The 23456-nt window shown below is 38.7% G+C and overlaps 1 protein-coding gene across 3 annotated transcripts in view; it reads left to right on the top strand.

Annotated features, from left to right (window-relative positions):
- Nucleotides 1-23456, top strand: part of POLA1 (DNA polymerase alpha 1, catalytic subunit) — a 216034-nt gene that overhangs the window by 58769 nt on the left and 133809 nt on the right. For all 3 annotated transcript variants that reach the window (XM_067297476.1, XM_067297486.1, XM_067297496.1), the window contains exons 27-28: nt 21302-21334; nt 22866-22958. In XM_067297476.1, coding sequence (XP_067153577.1) covers nt 21302-21334; nt 22866-22958 — 126 coding nt within the window. The remainder of the gene's footprint in view (nt 1-21301; nt 21335-22865; nt 22959-23456) is intronic.

A 23456-nucleotide genomic window follows, 5' to 3' on the forward strand; every position in this document is an offset into this window, starting at 1 on the left:
TTAATTCTCAGCTAATTAAAAAAGAAGTGCATGAATGGCTGTTTTTGCCTTGGCACTCATAGTTAAAGGTGCCAGATAGGGAGTGAGTGTGTGTGTGTGCATGCATGTGTGTGTATGTGTTTTTTTTAAGCGAGTTAAAGGATGAGGAGGAGGGGGAAAAGTTACATGAAAATCATTTAGCCATTAGCCTAATGTGGTGGATTTATAAATCCTATTACTATAAGCCCTTTTCATTTCCACTGAGGCCTGACGTGTGCTTGATCCTGCTAATGTAAAATTCATTTTGTCTAAGTGATTACTGAAGTAAGACACTTTTAGTCAATTTTAATCAGATTGTGTGAAACTTGCTTGAACACTGATGTTGAGTAAGACATGGACACAGTTTGGCCATGTCTTAATTAGCCTCACAAATCAGTTAGACTAGGAATCAATCAGTGAATCAAGTCTGTGAACCTTTTAACACCTAATACTTTCTGTGGGGGAAAATCCGTGCTGAGGGCTGAAAATATAGGAATTGGAAAAAAGATTAAGGTTGTAAATGGTGTGGTATCCTTGCCAATCCCTCACAGTGTGCAAGTCCCTTATGATGCAGTCCTCACAGGCATTTTAGAGTTGAAGCCGGTGGGGTGCTTCCTATAGCCCATCATAAATTCCTGTCTCCACAGCAAGAGCAGCAATTGGGGTATTTTTCTGAAGCTGCTTCTGCTCCAAGGTGATTTTTTTTTTTCAGAAGGGGGTGAGGGGCAGCTTAGCTTAAAATGTTGTAACCTCCTCCTTCCATCCTTCACTGGGAATTACTGACTTAGTTTCATGCGACAGATTGGCTTTTTAGATGTGGCTGTCCCCAATTTTTTTATGGGCAGACATTATTATGGAAGATGTCTGCCGTATAAGCCCCTTATGCACAGTTTGGTGTTGAGACCGGAAGTGCTTTCTGTGAATTGTCACCCTTTGAAAGAACAATAAATGATTTGCTGTTTTTAATGTTGCTGTTGAATCCTTTTAAATAGGATTGGTTCTGACATGAGCCTCAAATTTACTTTATTCCTATGAGTTTACCCCATTTTTAAGACTAATTACTAGCTAGTACCTTTACCATCTGATCATGTAGCCTTTCTTTCTTGACATCAACTTTAAGATACTTTCCTTTGATATATGACCATTTCTTTTTATTGCTAAGATGGTTGGAAAACTTGTCATGTCCTCAAAGAATCCCATAGAAATCTTCTTTGATCATTAGGTTTGCCTGCTGATGCCCTTGGTGTCTTCTGTAGCACAGTGAAAAGCCTTTGGAGAAAATACTGTTTGCAGGGTATGGAAATAATAATGATGAATACCAGAGACAACATTTCTCAATGCAGGCCACATCTTTTGCAGAAGCCCCGAAGATGGAAAGGGTTAGAATTGCATGTGTGTTAAGAAAGTGCTGGGAGCTTGACTTTTTAAGCAGAGAACCTGGTTGAAGATAGGCCCATTGTAAATGACCAACTTTGCCTGGAGATGCTTTGTTTTGCTTTTGCAGAGAAATTACCTTCACAGTGATTTTTTTTTTTTTTTTTAAGCTTAGAAATTCAACCACCAGCGAAATTTTCTCAAAAGTCAGTCTAGAAGTCTGAATGCTACCAGGCTTTGTAGGCTGTTTTTATTGTTTGACTTCTGAGCAATTTAAGTATCTTTTCCCCTCTATCTAACCTGTTCAGTTACTTTTCTGTCTGTAGGTGAGTGTACCTCGCTTACTCAGATGTTACCTAGTTGATGATACAACTGCAAGCACATGCAGAACAGAGTGGGGAAGCATGTTTTTTGCTTGATTTGAATGCCTTTTTGTCTTTCCTTTTCCCTTTTATACTGTTACTGTCGGGCTGCCAGGTGTGCCTTTTTGAATGAAAATGAGGAACTTGTTTTATAGTGTAGAATTCCTCCAGTTTTGTTGGGATGGAGCTCGTCTGAAAAGCTTGAAGATTAGGTGTTAATTAACTTTCTCTTCTACTGGATAGTCTTCTGTACTTTACTTAAATAAAGGATAATCTTCTATACTTTAATCAAATAATTATTCAAATACTTTGAATTCACCATATTTCGTCTTTGTGACATTCTGTTACGTGATGGATTGTAGCAGAGCAACTGCTTATGGAAAGGAAATACTGGAATAGAAAAATTGTAGCAGTTCGGGTGGATGGGCCATCTGATCCATTATAGACATATAGTTAAATGTAGTTGATCTGAATGACTGTAAGTTGATGGGCTAGTAGCTGAACTGTCAAGGTTCACTTCAGCTTTACTTTTTAAGACTAACTGCTAGTGCTAGTGTCACAAGCTTGGGAAAGATGTAATAAATCCCATTCTCAGAAATATTTTAGGGTAACATTTTTATTGATCTCTGTCAGATTGTGGTTTGTTCATGACTTGCAGCGTGAAGCTGCATTATATCTTTATATAAATGCTTACTTATATGTGTGGTCAAAATAAATGTCTAGATTAATAAACATAAAGGGCTTCAGGATATGCTGCCTCAGAAAAGAACATTGTCTATAAGCCGAGAATAGATGTCTCTTAACAGCCATATTGCACGTGTATTCCTTTCAGATCTCTTGATTTGCAGGTAATTGGGACATACGAAAACTAGTGTTATCTGTGTCAGAAAGCAGCATTATCCTCTCAGTGTCCTAGAGGTTAGTTGGCTAATTGGGTTTGTGTTTGTTTGTTTTTACCCAGCAGTTTTAATGGGTTTTCAAATAATTACAAAAACTCAAGAATACTAAAATTTTTAAGCACTTGATATTCTACTGCTCTCTGAAGGGAATATGTAGGGATTTCGTGTGTGTGTGTGTGTGTGTGTGTGTGTGTGTGGTGGTAATGTTGTTTTAGTGGTAAGAGTGATAGATTTTTAATTTTAACCAGATCTTGGAATTCCAGAAGATTCCTAAAGGCATTTCTGTTCTTGCAGCCTGTCTCTATCACACCTTCTGTTTTTAGTCACCCCTAAAAATCCAAGGGCATTAAAAATACACTTAACAAGATTTTGTAACTATAATAGCAGTGGATGAAATCAAACTGCTATTGATTGGTGCTTATGGTTGGATTATTATGTTGGCGCTAAAACTTCTCTCAAGGCCCTGCAGGTCTCATTTCAGATATAATTCTAATGAGGATATTGAATCACTGGTGTGACAATAATGTAAATTAGTATTGGTGCATTCTATTTAAACTGAAAATTAAGAGCAAGAGAGAGCTTTGAAAGAAAGAAGGCTTCCTTGGCATATGACTGAAAGCTGAGTTTTTTATGAATGATTCAGACTTCTGTAATAAGAAATAGGAAAGCTTGTTAGCTATGTTTTTAAGATTAAACAACACCTTTAGGCTGTGATGTTCTTTTCTGAAATGAATTTGTGGGATGAAGAATTTAAATGAAAATTTCCAAAGTCAAAGATTGATTGAATTTAAAGTATGTAGCACAAAATCAATCCTGTCAAATTGTAGGGAAATAAGTGAGAGATTTATAAACATTGTTAATGTTTTAGAAAGCTAGTTTTGTGCAAATGTGTTTTGAATTCTTTACAAATGAGATATCGGTAGGTCTAAATGACAAATTAAGGATTTAAAAAATAATCAGCATGCCTCTCTTTCAATAATGGATTTATGAGGGTAGTATGCTTTAGTTGCATTTGTAATTAAGGTTTTTCCATCACTAGAATAGAAATGTATTCCTGTTGAGCAATATCATTTTAGGTGAATTATGTGGATTGAATGAGTGGTAAAACTCCAGTACTTTAATCAGATATGTGGCTGAAAGTCAGTATTTGGATTGGGTTCCTAGAGGGTCATGTTGAAAGGTTAAGTACATTTGTTTGTTTTGCCAGTCTTAATGTTTTCATGTTCTTTACAATTAACAAACAAATCCATATTCTTTGGTATTATATAATGACATCTTAACAACGTGGTTTCATTAATAATGAAGCCATACTGCTATTAATTTGGAAACTCTTAAATACTGAAATGGGTGGACAGTACAAGGAGTGCTAAATTACTTATCTGTTGTAAACGGCAGACTAATGCATGAAAGTAACTTCTGCAACTGTCATTTCTTTTCATGAGTTCAGAGTCCCAAATAATTAAATTGAATGCTTTGGTAAGCCTCTAACTTTGCTCTGTTTTTAAGAACAGTGCATGGAATTTAGCTGTCCCTGCCTGTTAATTTCCATGAATGATGTGTGGCCCTGCGTACAGAAATCTTAACTCAGTGTCTCCTGTGTTGAGACAGGATATTGAAGAGACAAATGGTATTAAAAATATTCTGCACTACTATTTTAGATCTCTGACCAATTGACCATTAACTGCTGAAGTCTTAAAGGCTAAAAATAAGCTGGTCCCTTTCAGGAATTTGTTTTTCCATGAAGCTCAGCTTTTCACAATTATTGTACTCACAAAAATGTGTCATGGAGCATGTTTCTGTTTCTCCTGGAGCCCTGTTGCATCACATACGATTCCATTTGTAGCTCCTTCAAGTGTTTTGTAATATCTATGCTATTGTGGATGTGTGTGGATGGGCAATAGTTTCTACTGGCCTGGCCTCTTTTTTCTTATATGTCCCTATAGGGAAGACGAAGTTGTACCAACATGCCTGATAGTTCCTCTTCCCAATTTATAGTAGGAAGCCCTATTTAACAAGCAATCTTGGATTATTAGCTAGTAATCTTTTTTTGTAGCAAGTTCTAAAATGGCTAAAGCCTTAAATGAGCATTTTTTTTTCTTCATAATTATGCCTCTGTATTGAGATCTAGGTGTATGTCAGAAACTAGCCATGCATTTTACAATCATCTGGTATGCCAGTGGATTTTACTTCTGACATGCTTTCTAAATGCTTACTTTTTTTTGTGGGGTCCTTTATGTCCTCTGGAGCTTCATATTCAGTTATTTTCAAACGTATTCGGTGAGTTCAGGAAGCTCATTGAGAAGAGATGATCTAACAAGAGTATGTCCGACTCTGAGATACTCTCAAAAGCACTTTCCATTTGTATCCAGCCAACTTCATCAAGTGCTAGAAATCTGTTTGAGACTTTATGCATGCATGCTAAGAACCATGCATGTTCTTAGCTGTCTTTTCACGTTTGCAGAGTAATTGTTAGGTCCTGTTTGAAGAAGGACTGGTTAAGTGTCCTGTGTAGGGCTGAAATTATTTTCTTCCCCTGACACCAATCTAAGAAGGCAGTTAAGAGGTGCCATAGTCTAAAAAGACTGTGTAGGAACCACGTCAATATAGTGACTGGTATTTGGATATATTGGAGATGGTATCTGCCCTGCTTTCACTACTTCAGTCAGTACCAAATGTGGGTATGAGTTTCTGAGACTTAAGCACTGGCGTTTAGTTTGTCCTGAATAGGTAGGTACCTTGGTAAAATCTCCATTTGTTACAAGTGTTTTTGTTATTCTTTGGGACTGGAATCATCTTTGTTAAATTTCTTTCAAGTTATCTATTGTAAAAAAGATGGCACGATGTCAAAAATTCTGTGTATGCCATCAGTTGTACTGTTGCTGCTTTTCCCGATTTCCTGTACTTTGTGGATATGCTTCTGCATGACAAAAAGAACTTACTCACTTCCTCTTCTCTTCATGACAGCAAGGTGGTTCTTATAGCAGATTCTCTTTTCTGCCTGTCTGGGCAATCCTAAAAGAATTTGCTTTCACCACATGCTGTGTATTTTAAGAACACTGTGATATATTTAGGTATTTGTATTCTTAAACGCTTTTAGGAAATGGGCAACTTCTGGTTGTTCTCTTATCTTTTATATTTGAGCAGCTTTGTGGAAACCTGACCATCCTGATAGGGTTAGGAACCTGAATGAACAGGAACTCCTTCCTTAATCAAACTGGCTTATAACTTACAAGATCTGAAGTAGATTATTTCAGAGGCTTTCAGCATGATCCTTTTCTTCAGAATAGGGAGACCTTCTAACTGTGACACTCAGGTGACACTCAAAGGTGACATTCAGTCTTTCCAGATGTCTGTTAATGTGGAGATCGTGTCTTCCATCTGAGTTGGCTGTACGTGAGAGTCGTAATTAAGGTACCAGATTTCCCCAGTGGGGTGGTGAGCATGGTTTTATATGATTTGAGTCTTAAATTGTACCTATAATACAAGCAAAATCTGACCTATTACTTGGAACCTGTAAGGATAGATCCTTTGAGGATCATAGAATCATAGAATAGTTGAGTTTGGAAGGGACCTCTGGAAATCGTATAGTTCAACCCTGCTGCTGAAAGCATGGTCACCTAGAGCAGGTTGCTCAGGGCCATGTCTGATCAAGTTTTGAGTATCTCCAAAGATGGAGACTCCACGACCTCTCTGAGCAACCTGTTGCAGCGTTTGATCATCCTTACAGTGAAGAAGCTTTCTTGTGTTTACATGGGATTTCTTGTATTTCAATTTGTGCTCATTGCCTCTTGTCCTTTCGCTGGGCACTGCTGAGAAGGCTCTGGCTCCGTCCTCTGTGCTCCCCCCATCAGGTATTTATACACATTGATCACATCTCCCCTGAACCTTCTCTTCTCCAGGCAGAGCAGTCCCAGTTCTCTCAGCCTCTCATATGTCAGACGCTGCAATCCCTTAATCGTCTTTGTAGACCTACACTTGACTTGCTCCAGTATGTCCATTTATCACTTGTACTGGGGAGCCCAGACCAGATGTGGTCTCACCAGGATAGTGAGTAGAGGGGAAAGATTGCCTGTCTTGACCTGCTGGCATCACTCTGCCTAATGCAGTCCAGGATGCCATTGCCCTCTTTTGCTGCAAGGGCACATTGCTGGCTCATGGTCAACTTGCCCACCAGGTCTTTTTCTGCAAAGCTGCTTTCCAGCCAGTCAGTTCCCAGCATGTACTGGTGCATGGGGTTATTTCTCCCCAGGTGCAGGACTTAGCATTTCACTTTGTTGAACTTCATGAGGTTTCTGTAGGCCATGAGATTTCTCCAGCCTGTTGAGGTCCCTCTGAATGGCTTCACAACCATCAGGTGTATCAGCCATTCCTCCTAGTTTTGCATCATCTGCCAATGCAGATTTAAGTAGTATTGGCCCCAGTAGTGCCCCTGAGGTATACCACCAGTGACTGGCCTCCAGTTAGACTTTGTGCTGTTCATCACAAACCTTGAGCCTGGCAGTTCAGCCAGTTTTCAGTCCACCTCACTCTCTACTTGTCTAGCCTGTACTTTATCAGTTTGTCTTTGAGACTACAATGGGAGACACTGTCAAAAGCCTTTACTAAAGTAAGCAACATCTGCTGCACTCTCTTTATCCACCAAATCAGTCATTTTATCGTAGAAGGCTATTGGGTTGGTTAAGCATGATCTTCCTTCTGTAAATCCATGCTGACTACTTCCAGTTATCTTCTTGTTCGTGTGTTTCAATATGGTTTCCAGGACTATTTGTTCCATCACCTTCCTAGGGATCAAGGTGAGGCTGACCAACCTGTAGTTCCTGAAATCCTGCTTCCTGCCCTTCTTGAAGATAGGAGTGACACTTGCTTTCTTCCTGTCCTCAATAACCTCTCCTGATTGCCACAGCCTTTCAAAGATAATCAAGAGTGGCCTTGCAATGACAGGGACCAGCTCTCTCAGCACTTGTGAGTGTTTCCCATCAGGGTCCATGGACTTGTGTATGCCCAGTTTGTTTAAATGTTCCCTAACCTGATTCTCCTCCACCAAGGGTAAGTCTTCCATGCTCCAGACTTCCCCTCTGGTCTCAGGGGCCTGGGATTCCTGAAGGAAAGTCTTGCCGGTAAAGACAGAGGAGAAGACGACATTCAGTACCTCAGTCTTTTTTGTGTCCTTTGTCACCGGATACCCTACCCCATTCAGCAGCAGGCCTGCATTTTCCCTAGACTTTCTATTATTGCCTATTTATCTGTAGAAAGCTTTGTTGTTGCCCTTCACGTCTCTCAACAGATTCAACTCTGGATGGGCTTTGGCTTTCCCAGCTCCATCCCTGCATGCCCAGACAGTGTCTTTATGTTCCTCCTGGGTCACCTGTGCCTGCTTTCACCTCTTCTATGCTTCCTTTTTACATCTCAGTTTAGTTTTTATGTCTGCAAGCCTCCTGCTCTCTTTGCTTGATTTCCTGCTTGTTGGGATAGACCAGTCTTGAGCTTGGAGGAGGTGATCCTTGAAAATCAAACAGCTTTCCTGGACCCCTATTCTCTCTAAGCTGTAACCCATAGGATTCTTCTAAGCAGATCTGTTCTCCTGAAATTATGTGTTGGAATCTTGCTTTTTACCTTGTTCTTTCCTCTCAGGGTCCTAAACTCCACCATCTAATGGTGTCGCGTGAAAGGGAAGGACAGAAGGCCCTTCCTTATCTTTATAATTTATGTTTGCCTGCCAGAGCCCCCCTGTTTGAGGACTTTCCCTGGGTCAGTTTCACAAAGTAAAAAGAATAAGATTTTATTAAAGTGACAGATACAACAGGTTCGGAATTGCCACTGATAAATGCACTTGCTGCTACAAATGTTCTTTCTATGAGCTCAAACTAACAATTAAGCGCTTTCGATAATAATATATTTTCCCGGGTAACGTCCGACGTTTGTCGGAGGCGCAAGTCTTACCAAAGAGGCGTCCCTGTTTGGGGGAGGGGAGAAGGAGGCTCGCTCGTCAGCAATCTCCAGTGAACAGGTCAGGGGTTCAGTTTTCTTCCCTTCCAAAAACTTTAGTGAGCTGTCCTCTGTTTTATAGTTGCTGAAGGTGGGATGTGGAAGCACGGCAGACATACTTCATTGGCCAGATTGCCATTTGCGCAGTTGTTGGGGGTATGCCTCCCTTATTTACATATCGTTATGCAGCAAAGGGCGTGATTTTTAATATGGTAAGCAGGGATAATGAGGCTGGGGGTACTAGAGGTCAACAGTTAGTCTGTGAGCAGCAATTATTTTTTGGGATGCAACCCTTTGTGGTCAGGGGCGGACCGTGATACCTCCATATCGCTCCCTCCTCCGCCATGCAGCTGGAACAAACTGTCTGGCCTTCACCAGCTAGTTCGTTACTCATGTTGCAAAAGGGTGGTGTGCTTTGGCTGCCACGTACTGTTTTTCCCATGTGCCCCCTTATCTTTCTCCCTGAATTCTCTCTTGTTCCCACAAATGGTCACTGCAGCAAAGGCTGCCTCCAGTTTTCATAGCCCTGACCAGTTCTTCCTTGTCTGTACAAATGGGGTTCAGCAGAGCACCTCCCCTCATTGGCTCCTCAATCACCTGTGTTAGGAAGTTGTCATCAGTGCGTTCCAGAATCTCCTGGATTGCCTCTGCCCTGCTGTGTTGTCTCTCCAGCAGATATCAGCATGGCTTAAGTTCCTCATGAGGACCAGTGTCTGTGAACATGAAGCTTCTTCCAGTTGTCTGAAGAAGGTTTCATCTACTTCTTCCTGACCAGGTGGTCTGCAGCAGACACGCACAGTAGCATTGCCCATGTTGGTCTGCCCTCTATCCCTGACCCCATAAGCTCTCAGCTGGCTCATCACCCATCCCTCAGCAGACCTCCGTGCATTCCTGCTGTGCTGTCACAGACAGGACAGCTCCCCCTCCTCACCTTCCTGGCTGCTCCTTCCTAAAGAGTCTGTACCCATCCATTGCAATGCTCCCATTGTGTGAGCTATCCCACCACATCTCTGTGATCCCAATGAAATCGCAGCCCAGCAGCTGCATGCAGACCTCTGATTCCTCCCCATGCTGTGTGTGCATTAGTGTACAGGCACTTCAGAGAGGCATCCAGTTTTCTCTGAAAAGGTATGAGAGCTTTCCCCATAATGCTGTTCTCTAGGTACTCCCTTATTTATATGGATATGCTTGAAGTGGACCCTTTTCAGCCCTGTTTTGTTATGAGGTCCTTTTTTGTTCACATCACCCCAGACCCTTTGCTTGCCAATCCAGTCCACCACTTCTCACTTGACTGTTGGTGTCCTCTCCTTCCCCGCCTTATTCCTGGTTTAGAGCTCTCCTCAGCAAGTTGACCAGCCTGTTGGTAAAGATGCTTATGCATCACTTAATCAGGTGGATCCTGTCTCTTCCAAGTGATCCTCAAGCCTCAAAGATGGCCCCATGGTCATAAAACCCCAAACCTGTTGCCAACACTAGCTGTGCAGTGATGAAGGATGAAGGTGTTCTGTTTAATTTTACATAAACAACTGTCATGTTGTCTAAATATATTTAATTTAATGAAACAAAATTATATGCTTTATCAAAATTTTACATGACATTTAAGAAATTAGGTAAGAACCTTCTTTGGAGGGTAATTAGAGGCTAACATATGTCTCTGAGTTTGAATAGATGCTGTTTTGATAGACATCCACTTAGTCATGATGAAAGAACAGTTTAGTTTTAAAGCAGTTCAAACCACTTACGGGTATTTTTTAATAAATCTATGCAGTACCAAGACTAGCAGTCCTTTCATTTTTTCCGTGAACATCAGTGTATCTCAACAGAGATTGTCTTGCTCTGTTCTGTATTACTATTACAAAAGTGCTTGTGATTATCCAAGAAAAGGCCATGTTTTTCAGAAGTTCTTTTTCTTGTAAGAAAATGTATCTCTGAGCAATTGGTTTCTGCATCTACTTTTCTCTTTGGCACTTGCTTGTCTTTCCCTAGCCCCTTTCTATTCCTTGAACCTCTAAGTCATAGTTATTTAAAAGCTACTAACCAGTAGGACCTTAGAAAAGTATATTCAATCCAGGTTCATTTCCTGCCAACTCCACGCTTTGTCGTTGTTTTAAGGAGTCTTTCTTACAATGGACTTTTCTTTTCTAGTGAACATTTCTTTAAAAGTTGGAAGATGAGAGGAGGGTCTTCCAGAGTTTTAAGTACCGTTTTGGGCCTTTTTTTTCTGTCCAAAAAATGAAGAATTTGGATCTCAAGAAGTTTGTCATCATCTTGGATGTTACATTGAGTTTATCCATTGCTTAAAAAAAAAAAAAAACCCCAAACGCATCAGTCTTTGGAGTTCCTTCACCACATCTTGTAGAATGATTTTTTTGTGAGCTTGAGGAATATTAGCTTTATTTCTCTTTCTAGTTTACAAAAATACTTTTCTTGAAAAACTGTCTTCACTATTGATGCTGGGACAGACTTTGTGATTTCTCTAGAACTTCTGAGGACTTGGATCAGATGTATGGCACTGAGAGTAATTTATCTGGGAGATGAGACGGTATGTATATTTCTGTCAGCTCAGTCAAGAGAGACATGTTTATATGGTTTGAAGGACAATCTCTAAAGCTATTCTTCAGCTCAGACCTGATGTGGATGATTGTATGGCTATTTTTCCCTACTCAGAAATAGAATTTGATATTACTTAAAGAAAGATCCCTGTGCTCTAGTTTAAATCTGACTGGATTATAACTTGTATCACCCAACAGGAAACCTTGGTTTAAGTAATTAATTTTAATTGTTTTCTGTTCTTGTAATTTTATTTTTTGTAGTGAAAGTCTGATTCTCATTTGCTGAACATGTTAAACCAATTTAGTTTGGGAAATATAGGAAAATAAAGCCCTTCTACTTAAATGTTTGTTCATTTCACTAAAATAAATACTGCTGTTTTCCTCTATGGAGAATATACTTGTCTGTATTCATTTAAATATTGAATAGCTTAACATACATTCTGTTTTTATTAGGAAATAGTAAAAGATACTTGTTATATTTTTGTTTAATATTAGAAGTGTTGTTACTTGTGGTTTCTGATAAGCTTAGCTTCTGATGTAGTTGTAATGTACTTGAAATGCACAAAACTATCATTATTAAGTAAAACTACCTTTAAATCATGTAGTTAATTGCAAAGTGTTCATAAAACATACATATATTTAAAGGATTTAAATAAAAAATAATTCAGAAGAGTTAATGAACTGCAATTGGTTTGAGTAACATGTTCTTCAAGGGTTTTTAGGTATTATGAAACTTGTTTTTTTCATAGAGTGAAACAGGGAGTAAGTTTCTGTGCTCCTGCTCCTTTTGGGTTTTCACTTTTGAATGACTTGGTCAGAAGGAAGATAATTCAGTAGATGGGCTCTGAGCTCTGGTACCTCTCTAGTAACTCCCACCAGTTCTGTCGTTTGCTTTCTCTAAAGCTAGCATTAGTGACTGGACTGGTAAGAGGTGCCCATGCTGTATGAACGTCTTCTCTCTAACAGCTAGCTATCTATGCTGACATTGTATTCTTATTACTTTGGAGAAAACAAAGTAGGGTAAGAACTAGATCAGTTAGCTTCTGTACAATCAAATATTCAACTTTGTTGCTGAATGCTCAATTTCTCTATTTCCGAGATTTTAAATGAATTTTCAATACAGAAATTTTTTTTTTACTTTTGTTCAAAGCTCTAGTAGTATGTTTCAGAGTATTTCTTTTGTCCTAATACCAAAATAATCCTTTCCCAAAGAGTCAAAATTAGCTTTAATATAGGGTAGTTCATAATATATTGTGCAGAATGACCAATAATTGTACAACTGAGTAAAGAATTAATTCTGGTCTTCCTGTCTTCCTGAGCGAAGCTCACCACAAATGCTTGAAATAGAGGTATTGTTGAATTTTAAAGAATTTTAAAGGTATAATTGTTTCTAGCATGCCTAAGTGTTTAATGAGCTAGATGCATCAAGAGAACGTTGTCTTCAGGATGTAATTTGATTCACATCATCTGTAGTCTTTTATTGTCATCTTCGCATTCCTTGTCAAAATGTACCAAACGTGCATGTGAATTTTTGTTGTGTTCATCATGTTTTTGGTGCTGCCTTTTTTTATGCATTTTCAATTGTTTGTGAGACAGAAGATCCTGTCTTCTGTTGTTGTCAAGTAAACATGTATCTCTGCATCTTTGTGCCTCTCCCTCGGAACCATTCTCCCTCTGTGCTTGGTGTACCATCCAGTTTTGCTTTATATGTCAACCTCCCTCAAGGTTGCATTAATGTGTGTCAGCTCTGAGTGGAGTATGGACAGTTGGTTTCAGGTTTTTTCTGAAAAAACTTGAAAATTTTGGCCGCACAGGGTTCATTTCTGATATTGTTAACTTTCCCTAAAAGCATACATTTTTGGGAAAGTGTGACTTGGAATGTATTATCTAAGTAAAGCAATTACTCAATAGAAGCTCTTTAAAACAGAATACATTTATTTATTATCTGCATCTGATCACTCAAACTTTCTAAATACAGTCTGTTGTTTAATGAAAACGCTATACTGTGATGTTTCATTCTTTGTATTAAACAAGGCTTCTATCTTTGTTTCACTTTTGCTTATGGCATACATACCTTTCTGTTCAGTGATAGAAACCTTTTTTTGAAAGTCCTCCTTAATAACATCTTTTTGCAACATTCTGCAGCCATGGCTTATCCGTGCTAGAGACCACTTATCACAGAATACTAGCTAAGCTAGTGAATAGGTTGCAAAGATAAAGACAGAGGTGCAGAAATACTTACGTGGTTTAGTGAGTGGTGAGATATACCAGAAGAAAGTTCTTCTTTCTGCCTGTTTGTTCCTCTGGCATGGGAAGGACTGGCTAACATGAATTGTTAAAGATGATGACAGAGTTGTTTTGCCACTATATAACTGCACAAATAAACACCTGAGGTGGAAAAATCTCAGCTGTACACTAGGTAACTGCAGGATAGCCTTCAAAAATACATTTTTTTGCCAAGGCGATAAGAATGTCTATTCTTCTCCTTGTGTAAAGAGACTGTAAAGAGAATTATTCTTGAGTATGCTTCTTTGATGCGGTATCTTTACAGTCAGTCTGGTCAATCTTTTCAGTCTGGATTTAAGTGTCACTTTCTCTTCATGATTGTGGCCCTGAGGGTCGACAGAGAATTTGGATGTCTTGAGGAGAGATCTTTGCATCAGCATGTTAGTCTTGTATCCTATCCCATTATGGTTTAACTTGGATGTCTTAGCTTGTTTTCACATAAATGTCTTTGGCAGGAAGAGACTGTTGTAGTGGTTTTTAAATAAGGTATGATTCAGAATGCTAGATGTAATGGTAAAACTGCTTTTCTTTAATCATTCCCTTTCTTAAATCACATTTTTATTTGTTTAATTTGTGAGTTGGAGTAGAATCGGGACAGAGAATTTTGCAGTTTGATTCCCTGTCTTCAATTAAAATCTTTCAGTTTATATTGACTCACATTTCATGGGCAAGCAAAAGTATATGTTGCTAGTTTTGCTTTTACACATAAGAAGTTAAAATAGAATTTCATAGATGTTCACTATGCTGAGAAGTTCACAGGGTTTTAGAAGTAGATGTTTGGGGGAGGGCATGGCTGTTCAGATGGGTTGCCAGGCAATTAATTCTTCCTGCTTGGATTCCCTGCAATAGGAGACAATCCAGCTCTCAGGAGCAGTGCAGTATTATTTGCGAAAGGAAACCAATGAGTAACAATTTTCCTATTCTCTTCCTTCTTTCTTCGTCTTCCCAGTCTCACTATAAACCTCCCTTCCTTTGCTGCGCATTTCTGAGAAACTGCTAATGATTGATATGATAGCAGTGCTGTCATTCTTCTTAACAAGAAAAAAAAGTCATTTTTTATTCTAGGTATTTTAATAGAGTCCCATTAAGGATGTATTGCTGACTGAAATATTGGCATGAAGGGCTCTCACTGAGCTGAGCCCAGGAATTAAGAAGTCAGGAAATCGGCTGCTGCATTGCAAAAGAACCTTGTGTGACACAGTATCTCCTGATTGGGGGGATCATTACTGCTATTATGACTCGACTTGCGTAGGAATTTTAAATTTCATCTGAATGTCAGTAATAACCCTCTTAGCAAATTATCCTGAATAAAATCACGAAGGCATTTTATATAATAGGTGTTGAATTACTGGATAGATTTGCTAATTAAATACTCTTTGTTCTGCTGCAGTTGACATTACAGGGTAAGATCTTGAACAATTATTCTCAACAGCTGTACTTTGTTAAGGGAAAAATTAACCGCAAAGTTTGTATTTTTTTTTTTACACTTGAAGTTGGCAGATTTTTGAAATGTGCTTGAAAAAAATTCCCTCATCCAATTGGTAATGAGAAGATAAATATGCAGGTGTTGCTGTGAAATCAGATAACTACCAACTGCCTTATTAATGAATTTAGCAAGTCTTTATAACCTTCTGTTTTGTAGCTGTTGGCACTTATAACTGATCTTCTGTCAGAATGGGTAGCACTAACATATGCCAGTCACTTGATGAAGCTAACTTGTCTGTGACCCTCTTGTAATTACCTACATCCACTACTGTCTTCAGGAACAATTGAGAAATGTTCTTTGCATGGCCAAGCATTTTTTTAGTGGAGGATAATCCCATTAGAAAAAATGTTATCTTTCCAACTATATATAGATTATGTTATTTCAGAGAATGAAGTAGAAAATGCCAGAAACCATCAAGGAAAAAAATGCTAGGCTTTCTTTTCTTTCTGTCTAATTATTCAGTTTTGTTTCAGGACTCCTGTTTGCTTTTTAGAACACGAAGGGTAACCTTTCGCTGTAGGAATTAGCTTTTTTTTTGTGAGAAAAGAGGGGTGAAGTAAGCTAGCATTCTGATGACTGTCTATGATAGTCGATGTCATGTATAAGTGATATATGTCTTCAGAATAATTTTAAAACTTAATGGGAAGGTGGTGGGGCAGTGCCATCTGAATCACTAGGAAAGGAATAAGAATGAAATACCTTTCTTCTTGTTAAAATGCTTCTTATTAAAATGGAAGCATGTGCTTCTGAGCACATACAGAGTAGAGTGAGTCTGCTCTTAAGACTCACCATCTTCCTGTTCTTCTGTTCTCTGCTCTTTGTCTCTGTGGAGGAAGATTGAGGCCAGCTGTTTTTCTTTTGCAATTGGGAACTTCAGTGGAGTTCAGGCATCACATCAGGGATCACAGTGGATGCACTTCAAACCAACTGGATGTTTTGAACTTTACCCAGAAGGTATATATCTGTAGGTGTCTATATGTGCTTGGAGAATACCCTGATAAGGGCATTTGCTGTGAGTCAGCTATGTTGAAGCTATATTGTGGTTCAGACCCTAAGCCCTGCTTAAGTGCCCTGAAGGCTATGATATATTTGGTTTGCTTAGAGCATGCCTTTGTATTTTGGGAGAGAGAGTCCATCTTTAGGTTCAGCAGTTTCTTCTTTGAAGAAAGTGGCCGGAAAACTCAACTTGCTAGGAGGTGGGGGAACTGAATTCTGGGACACCTAAACTGTGAAGGGATCAGGATCTACTTAAGTTCCCTCCTCTCTCTCTCTCGGAGAATGTCCTTAGCCTCAGGCTCCTGTACAGAAAGGAAGGTATGACTGATGGGACCTGGAAGAGGAGGAAGGCTGATGTAGCTTAACCCTCACCCTGAAAAGAGTCCTGGGGGTTTTTGCCTTGCTGCAGGGAATGTTTGTGAATTTTGCATTAATGAGGCATGAGCAGTGCCTCGTAAGCAGCACAGGGAGCAGAGGCAAGGACCCAGCATTCACTGCCTCCTAGGGAGCCCATTAAGGAAGGACTTGCCAAAACCTGGCCTTTTGAGCTGTGTGATGCGCTGGGATGATGGAAGGCAGGGGTAATAATATGCTTGTGCAGTTGAGCTCTTCCAGGATACCTGGATATTATACAAAGCCACACACTTAAATAATGTCTAACTTTTATTAGCTAGGTGTAATATCCCGAATCATTTTTAAAAATGAAGTATTTTAATACTGCCACAATCCTTTGGAGATCTTCCATTATCTGGCTTTGTCTCAAGTAGAGAAAAGCAATGTTTATTGAACACTTCTGTCTTTATGCATCTTTATTGATAATAATATATTCTGAAGAAGAAAGGAATATTAGGCTTCCTTTTGTTCCTAGCGTACTTAAAATGCCTTTAACAAATTAAAAAGACAAATATAATTTCAACTATACACAGGTGTGGTGGTGTTGCCTTACGGGAGGAAAAAGTAGTATGTGATAATGTGAAGTGTGTATTACAATGCATATGTATGAGAGGCACAGAACTAAAATGATACAACTTCAATTTTCACTATTCCTAAATCCTTCTCAAATGACATAATAATCGCCTCTTTACCACAATTTTGGAAGGCTAATAGCATAGCACATCCCTATTAGCATTTTTACCTCTGTGCATATGATCTGCGTTATTGTACTTAATCCTTTACTTTTAAAGGTGGTGCCATGGAGCCCCAAGAGCCTTGGAGCTGATTGGAAGGAGCAGTTGGGAGCAAGGGAACCTGTTTCTCCCTTTAGAAAACAGTGCTTATACCCACAGGGTGCTGTAAGCAGAAAGGTGCCTTGAAGACATGCCTAAAGCTTGTGGCAGTTTGGAGACTCTTGATAGCCGTAGGGGACTGATCTCTCTGAAGTTGGAGCTCATCTGGTTGTTCAAGAGCTGCAGTGCACAGTGCACACAGCCACTGCCTCTGTGCGGTATTTCTTAACTAAGCTTTTTAAAAGCTGTTTTAGATTACAGGACTTCTCAAATACTTGGCAGTAGAAATGAATGGAAGTGTTGCAGTGGACATTGTGGTTCCTATTTCAATGAAGAAAATTGCCATAAGGAAAAAGATCAACTTAGATGAATTCACAGCTATAAAGTTGAACCATGAACAGGTGGATGTTATGCTAGAGGATGGTGCCATCATCGTCACCACTGGCTGCGTTCTGGCATGAAAGTGGCAATGATTGCTGGCTCCTGTTTTAGTTGGTTAGCCAAGGACATTACCTGGGGAATGGCACGGTCTTATTCAGAAAGTTTTCTGATCCCATCAGAAGTCTAGAACTGCTGTGTATTGGACCAGTATTATAGTTGGCTGTTAAATAATTCCTGACTAGTTGAAGTCTGCTTGTAGGACCTCAACAAAACTTTAAAATTTGCAAATGATATAATGTTTATCCACTTAACTGTGCTTTAGAAATTCTTGTCAGATTTTTTCTGACAATTTTCAGATTTTCACTCTTTTCAATTATTTTTCTTAACCTTGAAATTCTACTATTTCTCAAAAGATTTAAAGAGAGAGTCGATAGAGAAAAAAAATAAATTTACTTAAAAAGACTTCTTGTGAAACTATTCTCTATTTGTTAACCTACTTTGAGCAAGTCACTTCAGGCAAAGATAGTATGGCTTTCTTTAGAATCTTTTTACAATTGCATATGAAATTAATGCAGAGTAAATGGTTAAAGTAATGGAATTTTTTTCTATTGCAATTTTTTCTTTAGTTGAAAAATAGACTGGAGAGTGCAGTAACCAGCTCTGCCAATGATCAAGAAAAACCATGCATGGATTTAGAAAGTAGCTTATGTAGGAATGATGTGAAAAGTGCCCTTGTCCAGACTGCTGTCCTTCAGATTTCAGACTTCTAGCTGTACTAGATGAATTTTTTCTTATGCTTAGCTCTACAGCGGCTGGAAGAGCTATCCTTTTCACTAATTGTTTTATGCTCAACTTTCTTGATTAGTGGTATTACATATGAAATGGTGAAAAACATATTCTGGTTTATTGTTGGTTAGGCCTGAATTTGAATTTGATTTAATGTACTCATGCACTTTGAAAAGATAGAAGGAGAGTACAGGGGTGGGAATATTTAGTATAGGATTTACAATATGAGACCAAAAGGTACTCATCCCAAAAGAAAAGCTTTATACATACATGCTATTAATATTTGTTATTAATAAATTAACATGTATAAACACACACTATATTGAAAGAGAATATTAAGTTTGCAAAGCCAAGCATTGCAAAATTAAGGGTTCCAAAATCAATATAGCTTGTGGCGCATAATTCCGTGGCACATAATTTAAAACAAACTGAATAAGCATTCTGGTGCATAGTACTCATACTATCTCTAGTATGTATCGTTGGGCTTATCCAAAGGTTCAGAGATATTAAAGATACTTGCCATTAATTTTGAGGGAATGACAGTGTTGTCATCCTGTTTGTGTCCTGCTAAGTAGAAGTGGACACTTTGTTTCAGTTTTCTAGCAGCAGAGTAATAGTGATAGTCAAGAATCTTGGATTCATTTTAGGCTCCCTGGACTCACAGGATTTTCCTGAAGGTAGTCTTATTCCTGCTAAACATGGCTGGTTCTTCCCTGTATGTCCTTTTTCTTTCTCATCCCTGCTAATTTCTACTGCTTAGCTCGTGATACAAACTTCTTGACTACAAGTGGTAGTTTTGTCTTTTTGACAAATATGGCCAAGGAGCACTGCAAATTAATTTAATATATGGAAAAACACAAACACTTAGACTAGGTTACTAAATAAAATATAATTTCTTAAAGTAGAGTATTTCCTGACTATTTGTAAAACTAGAGTACCAAATTGGCCAATTTCACTTTAAAAAAGACTGTGATCTATCACTGTTGTGATAGATCTCTTTAAGAAAAATAAAAGCCAGAAGGTATACAAGTAGCATGACCGTCTGAGGAGAAAACAAGATTTATCCTGAGGGGGGTTGGATCAGGACTGAAAACAGGGAACTGGGACTAGGTGGAGTCTGGAGCTGTGTGCCAAACCGCTGGGGCACTTAGGAGAAAGGAAACAGGAACGCAGTGCAAACGTGGCGGGGTGAGTGATTGTTGGCAGAGAGAGAGCTCGTGGAAGGGGAGGATGGGAACAGAGCAAGGGTGGAATGGAGGAACTGAGAATAAGTACTGGAAACTGGGAAGGTTTTGAAGAGGAAGAAGGGAAGTGTGAGATCAGGAAAATGAGGGGCAGGGATGGTGAGTCTAGAGTTTACTAGGCAAGGGGGTGAGGACTGGGAGTGGAAACTAGTAGCTGGAGATTGGTTCATTGGGGACACCAGAACTGGGACAAGGAACTGGTGGAGGATAGAGTTTGGAGGCAGATATTCTGTCAAAGTGGGAAGAGAAATCTCTGTATGACAAGGCTTGTTCCCCAACCAAGAGTGCATCCCAAGTTCCCTGAGTTCTCTGAATAGAAATTCTCTGGATTTTATAGATAGCTATGGAGACTTCATGTGAGTAGGCTGCTGCTCTAATGCTGGTCAGTGTAGCAGAAAGGGGAGGAAAAATGTATCATCTGAAGTCATGGATAGGGCTGTAGCGCAGACAAAGTGGAACTAGCTTGATTAAGAGAAATGTGTAGCTGCAGCAGCAAGGACTTGGTGAAGTTTGTACAGCTGCTTAGGCAGCTCGATGAGTATTTAAGTGGCTGGTCTGTTCTGTGCTCCATTCTGCTGCAGGTGAGCTTTTATGGTATCCAGGTGAGCTGGTTTAAATGTGATCCAGGTTTGCTTAGTCTGTAGTGTAGTCACAATAATGTAGTCAAACCCTCTTGGTTAACCAGTAACAGCAAATGCAGTTTGTGAAGTGGATGTGAAGTTGAACTCTGATAATATTAGCAGTGTTGTCAATCCAATGTGCTCTCTGTGTGCAAAGAGGATTTAGTTTGCTTTTTATTCAGAGTCCTGTTAAGGGAAGATTGAGTCAAACATTCTAAAACTAGAAAGCGTCAGCATTAAGGTCACTTAAACATTTCTATGTATAGTCTTAGTATAGGACCTTCTATAGCATTTTTTTTTCTTCTTCTTCTTCTGGTAGATCCACAGGGTCCTGGAGACAGTGTATTACAAACCCGTCTTGTATTGCAGAAATTGGAGGACATGCCTAGAGAAGAAAAAGGATTGCAGAGAGAGAGAAATAACTCTAGCAGATGTTTAGCCTTGGAAATTCTGTTATATATCCTTTACTGTGTTCCAGAATGAATGTAATACTAGCTGGGACACCTACAAAAACTTTTGAGAGGGGGGTAAGGGTCACTGCTTTCCTTTTTTTGATTCCCCATTTTGAGGCCATTGGAAGGATAATAAAACTTTTGAGTAGGTTCTTGTTAAGTGAACACTATCCTGGCTGTACTGAATGAGACAGGACTTTGGGGAGGAAAAGCTCCATGATACCAAGAGATATCAAGACAATCATATAAAGGCAGTGCATATGGAGAAGGAGGCTGACCTAAATTAGTGAGAGTGTCTTAATTTTGGTACTTCCTAATTAGATTTTATTTGAGTGTTTGATTCAATGTTGTTTTTTTTCCTAATGTAGAAGATGTGTGTGCATATGCAATTTTGAGATTTGTCTTAATCTTATTTTAGGGGAGTTAATAACAGCATTAATACAAGGTCAGGTGAGAATTTACTCATGTAATAGGAGTATCGAGGTGACTGTGTGCTGCCAGGAGAGAGGTGGCTTGCTTTGTTTTGAAAGGTGAGAGCATTTGGAGTTAGCAACCTAATGGATATGTTTGCATGTGTTAGATTGTAATTATATCATACACTAATCTTTGTTTTGTTTTTTTTCTTCCATTTCAGATTTTGATGCATACCAAGGAGATGGTGCAAAAGGTAATGCTGAGCATTTTTATTACACAATGACCCTTAAAGAGCACACCTGGTGAATTGTTTTTTATTCTGGGAGAATTGTAACCCAAACAGACCTGAAATCACTTCTTGGGATGCCCGGTTTACAAATGTAATCCTTCCTAATGGATTACAGCTTTTTCTTTCCCTAGCACAGATACGATCTAGCCCCTGCTTGAAGTCTATGTGCAACTGTTGCAAGCAAATTAGCAACAGTGCTAATTAGAGTTTACTCATAGGCCTGTTACACTATGTGTTCTAGTGTTTTATTATGGTTTATTTTTTCTGGCATCCTTTAAACTCTGTCACATGACAGTTTTTTGACTATATGGAGTTTAACTTGGACATAGCCATGCAATTTTTACAGCTGTGTTGATTCTCCACCACTGAAGACATCCGGTTTTCATTTTTCAAGTTAATATGATGTCATAGGATGCATCTGCCGATACTTTGGAGACATTTCTATTTTCACCTTTCTCCTTGCTATGCCTTTCATACTCATCTCAAGCTTTTATGTGATTCACTTTGTCTGGAGTTTGCTGTGTTATCCCATAGTATTATGGCAGTCACTCTTGGCTATGAATAGAAAGTCATGTTAGTGTTTGCAGACAATCTTTTTTAAGGCGGACATTTGAATTGTTACTGGAATCAGAGTGAGAGCTGATATGAAGGAGCAGAGTGCCAGTCAGGAAGAAGGAACCAAGGAGGTGTTTTTGTTCATCTTTAGATGTAATTGTTCGTAGTTCAGTCTGGAGATACAAAACTTGTGGGTCATAGTAGATGGATTCTTCTGGAAAAGAAAAAGCTTACTCCCTGCAAGGTCTGCTGGCCAGGAGAGGACTAATGCAGAAAAATGGATTAAAGCAGAAGTAAAAGAATGGGAGTGGGAAGATGGAAATATTAAGCCGCATGCAAAATATGGAAAAAATGTGACTGAAGAGCATAGTTTAATCTGGACACTACTGTGGAATTCTCAGTTACTGTATTCACTAGTCAATGGTTCCAGTAGGTCTGTTTGAAATAGCATAGCTAAGCATTATAGGGTTTTTTTGTTTTTTAATCCAAACTGATTTTTTTTGCAATAGCATCATATGATGGCTGCAAATGGGATAGCTGACTGTAGCATTATCTTTCAAGCATGTTGGCCAAATGTCTTCTATGAATAGTCTGAATATGTCTAGCAGTCTTCTTGAGTCTCATTGTTTTTGAAGACTAGAACTGTCCACAGACTTATTTTTCTAGCGTTCATTTAGTATACATTTTAACTACTGTTATATGTATGCAAGAGTGTTTTTTTAATGTATTGATGTTTTACATTTCATTATTCTCTTTGAACTCAAATATATGTCTCAGTGAAATATACAGACTTTTCAGTAAAAAGCTACTTCACATTTTTTTCCAATTTTTAGTATTTAAGGGATACTGAACTTCTAGACTGAATTTTGAAAATGAGATGGAACTTTAAAAAGATGGAGGGTTTTTGGTTTTGTTTTTCAAAGCAGTTTGTTTCATTTAGATGAACCTTGAAGTGATTTATGGAGACACAGATTCCATTATGATAAATACAAATAGCACCAATTTGGATGAGGTCTTCAAGTTGGGGAACAAGGTAAGGATTATTTTTTTTCTAAAACTTTCCTACAGGTCTGTGTTGTAATGCTGTGTGGAAGGGGAGAAATGGAGCAGAAGATATTAAAAGAGAGCTCTGTGGGAAAAGCAGAGAATAGGACAGGAGGGAGAAGAGCATGAGCGTGCATGGAAGTATGTAGTAGTAAAAGCTCGGAGTGACGTATCTTCAGATATAGCTACTCTGAACATATTTTTTTAATGATTTAACTGAAATAAAAAACTTCATTGTATAATGAGTAACTTTGCCATTCCTAAATTATCAGGAGAATATTATCTGAATACTTGGTAAGCCGAAGTAAAACTAACATGGAGGAATTGTGCCTTACAATTACAATGCGCATACAGTTGGGATGTTAATTATTTTTGTTTTAACATTTTAGATGTCTGTCAGTTTAGTTCTGTTTGGTTATGTAGTATACATTACACTGTAGGTGCCATCAAATTTTCAATGGTAAATTCAAATGTTAATTTCCATAAA

Source organism: Apteryx mantelli, chromosome 1 (genome assembly GCF_036417845.1).
Source record: "Apteryx mantelli isolate bAptMan1 chromosome 1, bAptMan1.hap1, whole genome shotgun sequence".
NCBI lineage: Eukaryota > Metazoa > Chordata > Aves > Apterygiformes > Apterygidae > Apteryx > Apteryx mantelli.